Source organism: Megascapheus bottae, chromosome X (assembly GCF_031878675.1).
Source record: "Megascapheus bottae isolate mThoBot1 chromosome X, mThoBot2.hap1, whole genome shotgun sequence".
In the NCBI taxonomy this organism is placed as follows: Eukaryota; Metazoa; Chordata; class Mammalia; order Rodentia; family Geomyidae; genus Megascapheus; species Megascapheus bottae.
Window position 1 is genome coordinate 36473844 of NC_143547.1, and position 17053 is coordinate 36490896.

The 17053-nt window shown below is 40.0% G+C and overlaps 1 protein-coding gene across 2 annotated transcripts in view; it reads left to right on the plus strand.

The window, feature by feature from the left end:
• Fam120c (family with sequence similarity 120 member C) overlaps positions 1–17053 on the plus strand; it is a 110013-nt gene that overhangs the window by 37388 nt on the left and 55572 nt on the right. For both annotated transcript variants that reach the window (XM_090326811.1, XM_090326812.1), the window contains exon 4: positions 3776–3904. In XM_090326811.1, coding sequence (XP_090182937.1) covers positions 3776–3904 — 129 coding nt within the window. The remainder of the gene's footprint in view (positions 1–3775; positions 3905–17053) is intronic.

Genomic DNA, 17053 nt, shown 5'->3' on the forward strand with positions numbered 1-17053 from the left:
TGGGCTTTCTCTAGGCTAAAGCTCTACCACTTGAGCCACAGCACCACTTCTGGCTTTTTCTACATATGTGGTATCAAGGAATTGAACAGGGGTCTTCATGCATGCTAGGCAAGCACTCTACCACTAGGCCAAACTCCCAGCCTCATAGCAGAGTTTTGAATGGAGCTTGGTGGAGTAATTATCTTCCATTCCATTTCAAATATCTTACAAAAGAAGAAAATTTACAAAAGAAGAAATGCAGTGATTGATAGATAATATGACTAGTTATCAGGCACATAAGTCAGATGAGCATTTTGTTACTTTTTTAACAGTTTAGGAAATATTAAAACATAGCCTCTGATACTTCTGGTGGCAATGTCAGTTGGTGATTACATGAAAGTTCATTTGTGTCTTCGTTATCCTGAACAGTTATTTCATACCTTCTCTCCTCCAGCCTCTAATACTATCAGCTCATGTGTTTAGATGATAGTATGTGGTACCTTTTTCTATTTCACTCAGAAAGTGGAAACAATGAGAAAAGAATCTTCTATAAACTCCCACCCTCTCTTTTCACCTGTTTGTTATTGCTGTGTCCTTGAATGTGCAGCCTTCCTTCATATCCCCAAAGCCAAATCTAATTGTACTAGCTCCTATCTAGTCTTCCCAATATAGGGGCATTGATTCAACCATTTTTCCCTTTTTTTCTTTTGTATCATTCGCTGGCTCTTTCCTATATTGGATGTGTAACCCTTGTGATAGTGTGCTGGTCTTGGAGCTTGAATTACTGCATTTGGGCACTGTCCTTTAACTGTTTTGTGTTATCACTTGAACTATAGCTCAATTTCTAGCTTTTTGGTGATTAATTGGAGATGAGAGTCTCACAGATATTTTTGTCCATTTTGGCTTCCAAACTTGATCCTCAGATCTCAGCTTTCTGAGTAGCTAGGATTATAGGCATTACCCACTGGCACCAAGCTTCATCTTTTTTTTTTTAAGGATAGATGTTAATTACACATATTTTGAAGGGAGAGTCAATGCTGCTTGTGGTAGACTTAATGTGAGGTATGAAAAAGATAGAAAACAAGATTATCCCAAGAACTTTTTTTTGCTAGTCCTGGGGCTTGAACTCAGGGCCTGGGCACTGTCCCTGAGCCTCTTTGTGATCAAGGCTAGTGCTCTACCACTTGAGCCACAGCGCCCCTTCTGGCCTTTTCTGTGTATGCAGTACTGGGGTATTGACCCCAGGGCTTAGCACTGAGCCTTCTATCCAGGCCCTATCTCAAGAATTTTCTCCTACAAAACTGGAATTATAAAGTTGCCATTAGGAAAATGAGGGATGATGGGGAAGGAGCAGCTTCAAAGGAAAACCAGCAATTTCCATTTGGAAATATTATTGTCAGAGATATATTTGATATATAAATGAGTATGTTTACTAAATAAATATTAAAATCCGGAGTGCAAAGGCCAGAGGTAGAGATAAAATCTTAGAGGTCAACAATTGGTAGATATTTGTATAGTCATGAGTCCAGATGTGATCCATCATGTGTGCAATCAGAACAGAATGGAACTAGGCTGAACTCTGAGCACCTCACTGTTGGAAGATAAGAGAACAAGAAAAGAGACTTAAGAAAATAAGAGTTAGTGAGGTATAAAGGAATCCAAGCATGTGCTGTCTTTTTTTTTTGGCGGGGGGGTCATGGGGCTTGAACTCGGCCTGGGTGTTGTCCCTGAGCTCTTCAGCCCAAGACTACCGTCCTACCCTTAAGGCAAGCCCCATTTCCCATTTTCTAGAGGTTAATTGGAGATAAGAGTCTCAAGTCCTTTTGTGCCCGGGACTGGCTTTGAACTTTGATCCTCAGATCTCAGTCCTGAGTAGCTAGGATTACAGGCCTGAGTCAACAGAGCCTGGCAAGAGTAGGTTTTGTTTGTTTTGTGCCAATATTGGAGCTTGAACTAAGGGCTTGGTGCTTTTGCTTTCACATTTTTTCCCTCTGGATGGTGCTCTACCACTTGAGAGACACACTTACTGGGTAGTTCTGGGTTGGTTTATTTTATGATAGATCATGCTCACTTGAACATGACAGTATACATTGATAATCCCAGCACTTGTGAGTATGAGGTATCAGTGGAATTTAATGTCTGCCATTAATAAATGTGGTCTATATACATGATAGAATGTTATTCATGATTTAAAAAAAGAATCCCAATGTCATTTGCAAGATAATAGATGAATAAAATAAAGCAGACTCAGAAAGATAAATATTACGTGTTTCCTATCTCATAAAAAAATCTAGATTTTTGAAAAACCATATGGAAATAGAAGGAAGGACTGTGAGGGTGGCCTAGAGTTCTTGCCTAGCATGCACCAAGACCTGAGTTCAATTCCTCATTACCACATACAATGAAAAAGCTGAAAGTGGTGCTGTTCAAGTGGTAGAGGGCTAGCCTTGAAAAAGCCCAAGGACAGTGCTCAGGCCCTGAGTTCAAGCCCCAGGACTGAAAGCAAGCAAGCAAGCAAGCAAGCAAGCTCAGACGCAAAGAGAAAAATCAAGTATTTTCCTATCAATTTCCAGGTTCTAGAAGTTGAGGTCCCTTTTCTGCTAAGTGTTTGCTATTTGTTGGTAACTTGTTTTGTTGTTCTGTTTATAAAGACCAAACTCACATGTAGCCCAGATTAGCTTTGAATTTGTAATAATTCTGCATAAAATTCTGGGACTATAGGGATGTACCATCATGTTGGACTTGGTTGATAACTTGAATAAAGCTTCCTTAAGAGTATATATTTAGATAGATGCTGGCGGCTTATGCCTGTAATCCTAGCTATTCAGGAGGCTAAGAGCTAAGGATCATGATACAAAGTGAGCCTAGGCAGGAAAGTACATGGGTCTTTGATAGCCAGTTAACTACGAAACAACTGGAGGTAAAGCTATGGGATCAAGTGGTTGAGTGTGAACCTTGAGAAAAAGCTCAAGGACAGCACCCAGGCCCTGAATTCAAGCTCCAGGACTAGCAACACACACACACACACACACACACACACACACACACACACATTCAGATATCACAAAATTGGGAAAGTTAATATAATCATTATTGTTACGTACGGTTCTAACAACAATTGTATAGATTTTGCCAGATTTACTGTGGTTTGTTTTCATCAATCTAAAGTAATTTAATGCCAATACCAAACATCAAGTTATTGCACTCCTATAACACTGTTGATCCTAGGGCTTTGTGCATGCTAGATAAGCACTCTATCTCTAGGCCGTACTCCCAGCGCACACATTACTTTTGCCAGCCAAAATCATTGGAAGCAGGCCTAGTGGTAGAGTGCTTGTCTAGCATGCAAAAAGCTCTGAGTTCAATTCTTGAGTACAACATACCTAGAAAAAGCTGGAAATGGTGTGGCTCAAGTGGTAGCACACTACCCTTGAGAAAGATCAAGGATAGTGCCCACACCCTGAGTTCAAGCCCCAGGACTTGAACAAAACAAAAACAAAAACCATTGGAAGCAGCTGAAATCTCTCATGAAAGTCAACTAAGTAATTATGGCAATGTCATAAAACAGTAGCTACCTCTATAGGAGGATTATGAATATGATTTCAATGTCCTTAAACTTTTAAATCTTTCCAAAATGTTCTGTACTAATAATTAAGGGGGAAAACTCTATATGGAAATAGCTTATCTCTCAATGGATTTACTGAATTTGAATTCTGTACTGCAGACCACCCAAGTTACTTTTTTTCTTACTGGTCATCCTTGTTCAATGTTAGTATCCTTTACTTGCCTTTTCTAGGTCCGAGCTCATCAACTAGTTCTCCCGCCCTGTGATGTGGTAATCAAGGCTGTTTCTGAGTATGTTAGTTCCATCAAAGATCCGTCAAACCTGGATGTAGTTGGCAAGGATGTTTTCAAGCAATCTCAGGTAAGGGAGCTTTCTTCCCAAGATTTCTTACACTCTCCAGTAACACTGGTAAATGTCCTGTTCTTTTCTGTGTCTTCTAGCTTTTCTTTTCCTATCTGCTTGCATCTCTATGCTTGTAGACTGAAGCCCTAAAATTTTCTTATAAGGATATAACTAGACCTGATGATTTAAGTAATACAAGTTCATTTGGAAAAGTTTGGAAAATCAAGCACAAACACTCTACTTAAAAAAATCTCCTTTTCTCGCTGGGTACTGGTAGCTCACACCAGTAATCCTAGCTACTCTGGAGGCTGAGATCTGAGGATCATTGTTCAGAGCCAGTCCTGTTTACAGTTGTTCACAGTCTAATTAACCACTCAAAAAACAGAAGTGACACTGTGGCTCAAAGGGCTAGAACAATAGCCTTGAGCAAAACAGCTCAGTGACAGCTTCTATGCCCTGAGTTCAAACCCAACAACAACAACAACAACAAACTTCTTAACTAGAAACAACTTGTTATAGTTAATACTCTGATTTATCCTCATTTTGTGTGTGTGTGTGTGTGTGTGTGTGTGTGTGTGTGTGTGTGTGTACACTCAGAGTCTGGCATATGCTAGGAAATATTCCCAGCCAATTTTAACCAAATAGAGGTATTATTTACCAGACAATAAAACAGATAACGTGAAAGATTACTTAAAACAAGTCCATGTAAAATAAGAATCACAGATTCCTTTTTAGTCATGGAAGAAAGGGATCTATCGTTACAAAACAAAACTAAAAATCCTGAAAGCTCATTAGTTTTAGGGTATGTGCCAGTTGTGGGACTTGAACTCAGGGCCTGAGTGCTATCCCTGAGCTTTGTACTCTGTCACATAATCCACAGCCTTTTGGTGGGTCATTGGAGATGATTCTCATGGACTATCATGCCTAGGCAGGCTTCAAACCACCAACTTCAAACCTCAGCCACCTGAGTAGTTAGGATTACAGGCATGTGCCACTGGCTTGCTGGCTTACTTTTATTATTTATTTATTTATGGTTGGTTATGGGGCTTGAAATCTGGGCCTGGGCACTGTCCCTGAGCTCTTCAGTTTAAGGCTAGCAGCCTACCACTTTGAGCCACACCACCGCTTCTTGTTTTCTGGTGATTAATTGGAGATAAGAGACTCATGGACTTTAGTGCTCAGGCTGGCTTTGAACCATGATCCTCAAATATCAGCCTCCTGAGAAGCAAGGATTACAGGCATGAGCCACTGGTGCCTGGCTACTTTCATTTTTAAATTAGTATACAAACTGACTTGTGTGTGCATTCACAGCTGGATTTTAATGTAACCACCATTCCAATCAGGATACTGAGCAATTGTACTGTCCTGTCCCTTTGTGATAACATAAAACCAGTCCTTAACTTGTGGTGACCATTGGTCATGTTTGCTGTCACTGTATTAATGTCTTCTATAGAATAGCACATGTATGGAATTTTATTGCTTGTAATTTTTTAAGAATGACTTCTTTCATTTAACATAATGCTTTTGAGATTTTTTGAAGTTATTGGATATTATGTGTATTAATGACTCATTCCTTTTTGTTGCTGAGTAATGTTCATTGTACTATATAGCTTGTTTATTCATCCCTCAAATGATATTTAGGTTAATTATAATTATTGTGGTTATGAATAGAGCTGCTATAAGCATTATGTGAAGACTTTTTCTGTGAACACAGTTTTTCATTTCCCTAGTGTAAATATATAGGTTTGGGATTTCTGAGTCATACAGCAATGCATATGTTGCTTTTTAATTTTTTTAATTTTTAATTTTTTTTGTTGTTCATGGGGCTTGAACTCTGGGCCTAGGCACTGTATCTGAGCTCTTCAGCTCAAAGCTAGTGCTCTACCACATTGAGCCACAGTGCCAATTCTGGTTTGCTGGTGGTAAATTGGAGATAAGAGTCTCATGGACTTTCTGCCCAGGCTGGGTTTGAACAGCAATCTTCAGATCTCAGCCTCCTGAGTAGCTCGGATTACATGTGTGAGCCAGCAGTGCCTGGCTATTGTTTGTTGTTGTTATTTTTTAATGCCAGTATTGGGTCTTGAATTTGAGGCCTTATGTTGGTGCTTTACCACTTGAGTCACACTATTACTTCTGACTTTTTGCTGGTGAGTTGGAGATAAGAGTCTCTCAGATTTATTTGTCTGGGCTGGCTATGAACTGGGATCCTCAGAATTTAGCCTCTTGTAGTGAGGATTACAGGTGTGAGCCATCAGCACCTGGCACAAGTGATGGCCTTGTGCATAATAGGTAGTTGCTCTACCACTGAGCTATCATAGTTCTTAGTTGTTTTGATGCTGGGCCTTAAACTCAGGGCCTGGACTCTGTCCCTAAGCTTCATTTTTTTAATATGTTTTATTTTATTTATTTATTTATTTATTTTTGCCAGTCCTAGGCTTAAGCTTAGTGTCTGAGCACTGGCCTTGGACTTTCTCAAGGCTAGAGCTCTACCACTTGAGCCTTTGCACCACTTCTGGCTTTTTTCTATGTATGTGGTACCGAGGAATCGAACCCCGGTCTTCATGCATGCTAGGCAAGCACTTTAACCACTAGGCCAAACTCCCGGCCCCCGCTTCATTTTTTTTTTAATTCAAATTTTTCTAATTTTTTTTTACCAGTAATGGAGCTTGAGCTCAGGGCCTGAGCACTGTCCTTGGACTTTTCTCAAGGCTAGAGCTCTACCACTTGAGCCACAGCACTACTTCTGGCTTTTTTCTATGTACATGGTACCGAGGAACGAACCCGGGCCTTTGTGCATGCTAGGCAAGCACTCTACCACTAGGCCAAACTCCTGGCCCCCAAAGCTTCGTTTTTTTTTTCTTTTTGCCAGTCCTGGGGCTTGAACTCAAGGCTTGAGCACTGTCCTTGGGCTTTTTCAAGGCTAGAGCTCTACCATTTGAGCCACAGTACCACTTCCAGCTTTTTCTATGTATGTGGTACCAAGGAATTGAACCCAGGTCTTTGTACATGCTAGGCAAGCAGTCTTCCATTAGGCCACACTCTGGGCCCCCATCTCTCTCTCTCTCTTTTTTTGAAAACTCAAGACTAATGTTCTACCAATTGATCCACAGCTCTACTTTCAGCTTTTTGGTGTTTGAGATAACAGTCTCACAGACTTCCCTGCCCAGACTAGCTTAGAACTATGATCCTCAGGTCTGTTTCCTGAATAGCTAGGATTACAGGAATGAGTCACCAGCACCAGGCCTATCATGGTTTCAATTTGCATTTTATAAATGACTAATGATGGGCAGTTTATTCTTGTGTTTACTAGTCATTGGTAAGTGATCTTTATAAAACTGTGTTTTGCACATTTAAAAACTTCATTCATTTGCATATTGTTCAGCTTAAATGTTTTTATATATTCTGCCTATGAGTCCTTTATCAGGCATCTGATTTCTCACGGTATTTTGTTTGTCTTTTAATTCTTTTTTTTTTTGCCAGTCCTGGGCTTGAGCTCAGGGCCTGAGCACTGTCCTTGGACTTTCTCAAGGCTAGAGCTCTACTACTTGAGCCACAGCACCACTTCTGGCTTTTTTCTACATATGTGGTACCAAGGAATCGAACCCGGGTCTTTGTGCATACTAGGCAAGCACTCTACCACTAGACCAAACTCCCGGCCCCTGTCTTTTTATTCGTTTAACAGAATATTTTGCATAGGAATATTTAAAAATTTTAGCTGTTATTGTCATCTATGAAATCTTTGATTTCATGTCTAAGAATTCTTTGTGTAATTACAGGTATGGTCATTTCCTACATTTTAAAATAAGTGCTGGGAAGAACTCAGGACCTTGTGTGTGCTAGGAAGGCACTCTACACCACGGAACTATGTCCCCATTCCTTTTTTTGGGGGGTGGGGGAAACAACGTCTGCCTGAATAGTACTGGAATTATAGGCATGCATTACTATGCCTAACTCTTCCTGTGCTTCTTTTTAAGTGATATGTTTTACACTTAAATCTTCAGTTTATTTCAGTATAGTGTGAAGAAGTTTTATTTGGTTTTGGTTTTGCATGTGGATATCCACTTGTCTAAATACAATTTATTGAAAGGGACAAGAATATCTTTTCTCCCTTGCCTTTGCAATTTTGTCCGAAATCAATTGGTTAATTTATACAAGCATATTTCTGGGATGTTTTCAGTTGATCAATATGTCTGTTTTTTCACTTTCTCAATTACACTAGCTTTATAGTAAATTTTAAAATTGAGTAGTGATTCCTCCAATTTTATTCTTTTTCAGTATTATTTTGTCTTTTTAGGTTCTTTTGCCTTCCCATATAAATTTTAGAATAATATTGTCTCTATCTACAAAAAAGAAATCCTGCTGGGATTTTGATTGGAATTTTGTTAAATATCTAAATGACTTCGGTGAGTATTTGAATCCATGAATATGGTACACCTCTCTTATTCAGGCATGCTTTGATTTTTTTTTTCATTAGCTATAGCTTTTAGCATATAAGCCCTGTATATTCTTCTTATTTATTTTTTTTACCTTTATTGCCTTTTTTTCTTCTGATACTGGGTATCAAATGTAAGGCCTGGTGCATGTTAGGTAAGTGCTCTACCACTGAGTTAATCCCTTAGTACACAATATTTAGACTGCAGTATTTCATAAATGACTTATATATAATAAATATTGTTTTAATCATTTTAACTTCTAATTATCCACTCTTAACATATAGAATTATAATTTTGGTGTGTTGTCCTTGTAACTTGTGTCTTTTGTAAATTATTTATTAGTTCTAGGAGTATTTTTATAGACTTCTTGGAATTTTTTTTGGCCAGTCCTGGGCTTGAGCTCAGGGCCTGAAACACTGTCCTTGCATTTTTCTCAAGGCTAGAGCTCTACCAGTTGAACCACAGCACCACTTCTGGCTTTTTTCTATGCATGTGGTACCAAGGAATTGAAACTGGGTCTTCGTGCATGCTAGGCAAGCACTCTACCACTAGGCCAGACTCCAAGCCCCTTGGGATTTTTTTGTGTGTGTAGATGTTCATATTGTCTTTTTATAAGGATAGTTTCTAAGGATAGTTTCATTTCATTTTAAAAAATCTACATAGCTTGTTTAGTATTTCAAAATGTTGAAGAACAGGAATGTGAAGAGTAGATATTCTTGTCTTATCCTGATCTTAAGAAGAAAGCATACAGTAATCAGCTGTAGATTTCCTAGCTATATCTTAACAGGTTGAGGATGGTCTGTTCTCTTCTTAGTTTACTAAGATTATTCATGAGATTACTCTATGAATGTACAGTACATTTCTCCATATGCATTTTATCATGCATTGATAAGATCACAATATTCTCTTCTTTTTGTGGTGGTTCTAGGGGTTGAACTCAGGGTATTTTGTTTTGCTTGGCAACTGCTATAACTTACATCTCTAGATCTTTTTGCTTTAGTTATATTTTAGGTAGGATCCAGGCTTTTTGCATTGCTCTCCTTGGACTATACTCCTTTCTATACCTGCTGAGTACTTGGCATTGCTGCTGTATGCAGTGGTGTCTAACTGGTTTTTTAGTGAGATGCATATCTCACTAACTTTTTGCCGAGGCTGGCCTTGGGATTGCTTAGTCAGTACTCCTAATCCCTACCTCCCAACTAGCTGGGATGACAAGTGTGAGTAAATGGGCTTGGCCCTTTCTTCTCCTTTGATCTATTAATATTTTTTTGCCTGTCCTGTGGCTTGAGCTCAGGGCCTGAGCACTGTCCTTGGGCTTTCTCAAGGCTAGCACTCTACCACTTGAGCCACAGCACCACTTCTAGCTTTTTCTATGTGTGTGGTACTGAGGAATCAAACCCAGGTCTTCATGCATGCAAAGCAAGCACTCTACCATCTGGCCAAATTTCTGACCCCTTGAAGCAACTTTTTAGAATATTAAACTATCTTTGTATTCCCAGAACATAGTTCTGTTATATTATTCCCTTTATGTATTGTTTGAATAATTATTGTTTCATTGAGTATTTTTGCATGATATTTCATGGAGCACATAGGTCCTTTTTTCCTAATTGTTCTATTGTGGTCTATTTTTGCTAGGTAATATAGATTCATATAATGAGTTTACAAGTGTTCCACTGTTTATTGATTTGTCTATTTGTTGGTTTGTTTATTGCCATTTCTGGGCCTTGAACTCAGGACTTAGACATTGTCCCTGAGCTTCTTTTGTTCAAGGCTAGCACTCCCCCCCCTTGAGTCACAGCACCACTTCTGGCCTTTTCTTTTTATGTGGTACTGAGGAATCAAACTCAGGGCTTCATACATGCTAGGCAAGCACTCTACCACTAAACCACATTCTCAGCCCCCTTCCTTTTATTTTTGAAGGTTGTGTAGAGTTCATTATTTGATTGGTTGAATTTGCCAATAATAGACTTATTTGAATTGATTGTTTAGAATTTGATGAGTTTCTTTAATTCTTAATTATTCATTTATTTTTATTGTAAAGATGATTTCTTGTAGTTTTCCCCCCAACCCACCCCACATGTTATATAGTTCATTTTCAGCATAGTATTTAGTGAGTGTCATTGCTGTGTCTGTTTACATACCATTACTATGCTACCCCTTACCCTTACCAAAACAGATAAACTTAGACAACAAGACCAAAGGTACAGAAACCAAACCCAGCAACAAAGGAGAAAAGAAAAACGAAAGGCAAAATAACAACAACAACAAAAACTTCTTGTTTTCCTTTCTTGGAGTTCATTTTAATACATATCATTAATTTGTATGATTTGGCTATTGGGCCTTTGTGATCCTCTTCTGAGAATATCCTTTGGTTTCACTTTTTTCTTTTACTAAATTTTAAAAAGTTGTGGGTTTTGTTTTGTTTGGGGGGAGTTGTTTTTTTTTTTGTTTTTTATCATGGTCTTGAATTCAGGAACTGGGTGCTATTCCTGGTCTCTTGTGCTCAAGGCTAACACTTGAACCACTTTGAACCACAGCTCTACTTCTAGTTTTTTAATGGTTAATTGCAGATGAGTCACATGGACTTTCTTATCCAGGCTGGCTTTGAACCACAGTCATCAGATCTCAGCTTCCTGAATAGCTATGATTATAGGTATGAGCCACCAACTCCTGGCTCATTCTCAGTTTTATTAATGGTCTCTTTAAAGACTTTACCAGATAATTCCAACCTCTGTTTCATCTAGCTGTTGTATTTTTGCAGGAGACAAATATTTGCTGAAGCTACCCATGTCATGTACTTTCGAATTGTAGTTTGAACATTTTTGAATATTTTGTCATGAGACTTGATCTCTTTTTGGTGTTATGCACATTGTTGATATTTTTGGTTTAGGAAGAACTTAGATTTGTGCCACTAGTTTTTGCTACCCTCCTCTGCACTGTGCTTTCAATGTCGGGGCAGTTTTCAAAGCCTATAACTATATTTGGTTCATCAAAAGTACATGCCCCTCAGTGTCCAGTGTCTGGGACTTGAGTCATGGTCTGTCTTCATTCCATTCTTAGGAGTTTGTGCTTCATTGTTTACTGTCTAATCCATACTTGCTCAGATCAGGAATGAGTCCAGAACTTCAAGAAATAACGTTGTAATTTCATTTTTTTGAGTTGCACGCTCCTGTCTCTTCAGTCTTGTGGATTCGTTTCTCCACACTTTCAGTGCTTCTGCCATGAAGTTAGGGCTTTCATGTATCCAGTTCTTCTGTGCAATATTTGGTGACTGTGCCCATGGCTGAAATCAAGCAGCAGAAGGAAAAAAAGGAGGGAAAAACCCCTTTGATTGAAGAAGATACATTTTATCATTCAGGTTTTGTTTCCTGCTATCCCCCCATTGTCCCTGCTGCCATCAAATCTTTGTGTGCACTAGCACACAAAGGAACAGAAAAAAAAGCCAAGAAACTCATGGGACTTCTATATTTTAACTGAAGTTCCAAAGCAACTTTCTTAATTCTCAGGCCAGATTTGGACTATAGTCTTTTCTGGAGCTTCTCCAGTAGCCAGTGGATATTTTCAGATTTCATTTTGCACTGATTCTGTCCACACCAAGTAACACTAAATCCACGATTAGAATCTGCAGTACTTTGACTACTAATCTTTTTTTTGCCAGTCCTGTGCTTGAGCTCAGGGCCTGAGCACCGTTCTTGGGCTTTCTCAAGGCTAGTGCTCTACCACTTGAGCCACAGCACCACTTCTGGCTTTTTCTGTGAATGTGGTACTGAGGAATAGAACCTGGGATTTTGTGCATGATAGGCAAGTACTCTACCACTAGGCCAATCTCCTAGCCTGACTTCTAATCTTTTCCAATCTGCCTATGACTTTTTAGAGTCAAAAAACAGAACAGTTATCGTTTTTGTTTTTGTTTTTGTTTTTTGGTCCTGGGCCTTGAACTCTGAAGCCTGGGCACTGTCCCTAAGCTCCATTTGTTCAAGGATAGCCTTCTACGACTTTGAGATACAGCACCACTTCTGGAGTTTTCTGTGAGTAATTGGAGATAAGAGCTCACACCTATAATACTAGCTACTCAGGAGGCTGAGATCTGAGGATCAAGGTTCAAAGCCAGCCCAGGCACAAAAGGACCTGAGACTACTAATCTTTTTTTTTTTGCCAGTCCTGTGCTTGAGCTCAGGGCCTGAGCTCCGTTCTTGGGCTTTCTCAAGGCTAGAGCTCTACCACTTGAGCCTCAGCACCACTTCCAGCTTTTTTTTCTATGTATGTGGTACCGAGGAATCGAACCCGGGTCTTCATGCATGCTAGGCAAGCACTTTAACCACTAAGCCAAACTCCCGGCCCTGAGACGCTTATCTCCAATTAACCTCTAGAAAATGGGAGGTGGGACTTGGTTCAAGGGTAGGGCAGTAGCCTTAAGCTGAAGAGCTCAGGGACAGCACCCAGGCCGAATTCAAGCCCCATGACCCACACCTACACAAAAATATCTCATAGAGGTTCCTGCCACAGCTGGCTACAAACCATGTTCCTCAGATCTCAGCCTCCAGATTAGCTAGGATACAGGCATGAGCCACTGGCACCTGGCACCATTTTTTAAAAAATAGTTTGCCTTTTAATAGTTATCCTCAGTGAAATAAAGTAAACTGTGCTTACTCTAGTACAGAAACCTCCCCCCCCTCTCTCTCGCCAGTTCTGGGGCTTAAACTCAGGGTCAGAGGGCACTCTCCTTGGACAATTTTTTTTGGTCAATCCTAGCCATCTGCCAAGCCACAGTGCCACATTTGACTTTTTTTCTGAGTAATTTATTGGAGGTAGAGTACTAGCTTTGAGCAAATAAGCTCAGGGATAAGCACAAAAAATAAAAGCGTTTGCTAAGCATTAGGATATAAATGTGAATCTGACATTTTCAGTTCTCACAGAATTTCAGGTTAAATGGAGAGGCAGAAGCAAACAAATAAGTACAATAAAGAAAGAACACAGAAGGTTGGGAATGCGGCTTAGTGGTAGAGTGCTTCCCTAACATGCATTAAGCCCTGAGTTCAATTCTTTAGTACCACATAAATAGAATAAAAAACTGGAAGTGGCTCATGTGGCAGAGTACTAGCCTTGAGCAAAAGAAACCCATGGATAGTGCCCACGTCCTGAGTTTAAGCTCCAGGACTGGAAAATAAAAAAACACAGAAAGCAGGGTGCTGGTGGCTCATGCCTATAATTGTAGCTGCTCAGGAGACTGAAATCTGAGGATCGAAGCCAGCCTGAAAAGGAAAATCCATGAGACTCTTATCTCCAATGAATCATAGATAAATCCAAATGAGATGCTGTGACTCAATTGGTAGAGCACTAGCTTTAATCGAAAAGGAGCCAAAGAATACCACCTAAGCCTGGAGTTCAAGCTCCAGGACTGGGAAAAGACAACAACAAAAAAATGAGGGGCAAGGAGTTTGGCCTAGTAGTAGAGTACTTGCCTAGCATGCAAGGTTCAATTCCTTGGTACCACATACATAGAAAAAAAAGCTGAAAGTGGTGCTGTGGCACAAGTGGTAGAGCTCTAGCCTTGAGAAAAGTCCAAGGACAGTGCTCAGGCCCTGAGGTCAAGCCCCACAACTAGCAAAAAAAAGAAAAGAAAAAGAAAGCACACAGAAGATTAACTAGAAAAACATCGTCTGGAAAAATTTTAAAGAAGTATGGCCTCTTAGGCCAGGAGCATAGCCTAGTGGTAGAGTGCTCACCTAGCATGTATGATGCCCTGGGTTCAATTCCTCAGTTACCACATACATAGAAAACGCTGGAAGTGGCGCTGTGGCTCAAGAGGCAGAGCACTAGCCTTGAGCAAAAAAAAGTGTCCAATGACAGTGCACAGGACCTGAGTTGAAGCCCCGGGAATGGCAAATTAAAAAAAAGGTAGTAGGGCCTCTTGAACAATAAGTCTTTGCCTGTTAGGAAACAGAAGAGCAGGGTTTGCTTAGACAATTTGGTATTTCAGTAGATTGGGTCAGATTGGATCTGCAAGAGAATGTATTAAACACAAAGCAAAGTAAATGTATTAATGTGATTCCATTCATGTGAAAAAAGAAAGTTTTATAATTTATCCATGAGTGTATCAATATAGCACAATTTCTGAAAAAAGAATCTACCAAACTGAATGACTTCTAGGGAGGAGAATGACTGTAGAATTAGCCACATGAAACTCGATTCTGAGCTGGGTGTAGTGGCTCATGCACCCAGGAGGCTGAAATCTGAGGATCACCTTTCTTTTTTTTTTGTCCTGGGCTTGAGCTCAGGTCCTGAGCACTGTCCTTGGATTTTCTCAAGGCTAGAACTCTACCACTTGAGCCTCAGCACCACTTCCGGCTTTTTTTCTATGTATGTGGTACCAAGGAATCGAACCCGGGTCTTCATGCATGCTAGACAAACACTTTAACCAGTAGGCCAAACTCCCGGCCCTGAGGATCACCTTTCAAAGCCAGCCAGGGCATCTCCAGTTAACCACTAGAAAGGCGGAAGTGGTGCTGTGGCTCAAGGGTAGGGTGATAGCCTTGAGCTGAAGAGCTCAAGGACAGTGCCCAGGTCTAGAGTTCATGCCCCACAACTGACAAAAAAAGAAGGAAGAAGATAGATTCTGTTCCTAAAGACATCAATAAATTAATAAATACTGGAATGTTGATAACAGGGGGATGTTATTCAATATTCTTTATATTTAAAACCTTTCTTTCACCCAATTATATCAAGTTCAATTTTTTTTTGCCAGTCCTGGGCTTGAGCTCAGGGCCTGAGCACTGTCCTTGGGCTTTCTCAAGGCTAGAGCTCTACCACTTGAGCCTCAGCACCACTTCCGGCTTTTTTCTATGTGTATGGTGCCGAGGAATCAAACCAAGGTCTTCGTGTATGCTAGGCAAGCACTCTACCACTAGGCCAAATTCCCAGCCCAACTTGAAACTTTTTGAGAAAGTAAAATGATATTGTTAAGTTAGGCCAATGGCTAGAGATCATTTGTTCCTTTCTTTGTGTCTAGACATGCATGCATGTAAAAAGTCCTGGGGGTTTTTTTTGTTTGTTTTTTTTGTTGGACATGGGGCTTGAACTGTGTGCCTGGTTGCTGACTCTGAGCTCTTCAGCTCAATGCTAGTGCTCTACTTCTTGAGCCATAGCACTACTTCCGGTTTTCAGCTATTTAATTGGAGATAAAAGTCTCATAGACTTTTTGGTGCCCAGGCTGGCTTTGAACTGTGATCCTCAGATCTCAGCTGCCTCAGTAGCTAAGATTACAGGCATAAGCCACCTCGCCCTGCTACTTTTTTTCTGACAGTCCTGGGACCTTGAACTCCAGGCCTGTGCATTGCCCTTGGGCTCTGTCAAGGCTAGAGCTCTATCACTTGAGCCACGGCACTATTTCTGGCTTTTTTCTATGTATATGGTCTTCATGCATGCTTAGGCAAGCACTCTACCACTAGGCCAAACTCCCAGACCTACTTTTCTTTTTTATTCTAAGTTCTTTTTGTTTGGTAAGAAACAAATCTTATTTGTTAGAGCTAGTAGATGATTTGTGTGTGTATGTGTGTTTGTGTGTGTGTAAGATCCTCAACACTGGAGTTGTATGGTAAAGTGGATATTCTCATGCATTGGATGATAGGAAGGTAACTTGAGAAATCTATTTTAGAAAGAGATTTTAGTATGTGTCATTGGTCTGAAAATGACCACACTCTTTGACCTAGTAATTACACTTCTAAGAATTTGCACCGTAAAATAACCTACAAGACTTAGGTACAGATGTATTTCTGAGAACATTGTTTATAATAAGAAATTAGAAATGTCATTAAGCAATGACATTCTGGGAAGGTGTTAAAATTCTGTTTCAAGAGAATTGGGAAAGGCTTGATAAGTCATTTCTTAGTTGCTTTCTCCACATGGAAATTAAGTAGTAATTTATTTCTTTTTTTGGCAGTGCTGGAGACCAAACCCAAGACCTCTCATATGCTAGGCAAGTGTTCTGCAACTGACATACACTCCTAGCCCATTCATTTTGTTTATGGTACTGGACCTTGATCTCTCATATATCAATCACATACTCGATTACTAAGTTATTTTTTCAGCTCCAGTCCAATATTATTTTTTACTTCTTTTGCCAAAGATGAGTTTCACTTCTTCCTGAACTTTGTATGTACTCCTTTGTGCCTCTCTTCTTTCATTCAGTATATTGAGATTTATTAAATGTTAAGTGTACCACTATTTCCTTTGTTTTCTTTCTTTTTTCCCTCTCTCCCCATCTCCTTCTCTCCCTCTCTCTCTCCCTTTCCCTTTCTGACACTTCCTCTCTGCCTCTCCCACTTTCCCTTTTCCTCTTTTTCTCTCCTTCCTTCTCCCATCTCTCCCTCTTCCTCTCTCCCTCTCCCTTTCTGTCTTTCCCTGTCTTCTCTTCCTTTTTCCCTCTCTTTCCTCCCTCTTTTCCTTCTCTCCCTCTCTCCCCCTCTGTGCCTCTCCCTCCTCTCTACCTTTTTCCCTCTCCCTCTTTCTCCTTCTCTTTCCCACTCACTCTCCCTCTGTCTCTCTCTCCCTCTTTCTCCTCCCTCCTTCTCCATCTCTCCCTCTCCCCAGTAGGTTTAATTTTATAACACACTGCTAAACTCTTTTCCAAACTGTATCACCATACACTACCACCAGCAGTATCATTAGAGTTTTAGTGACTATCCTGATGAGTCTATAATAATAATCTTTTAAATTTTAGCCCTTCCGGTGAATA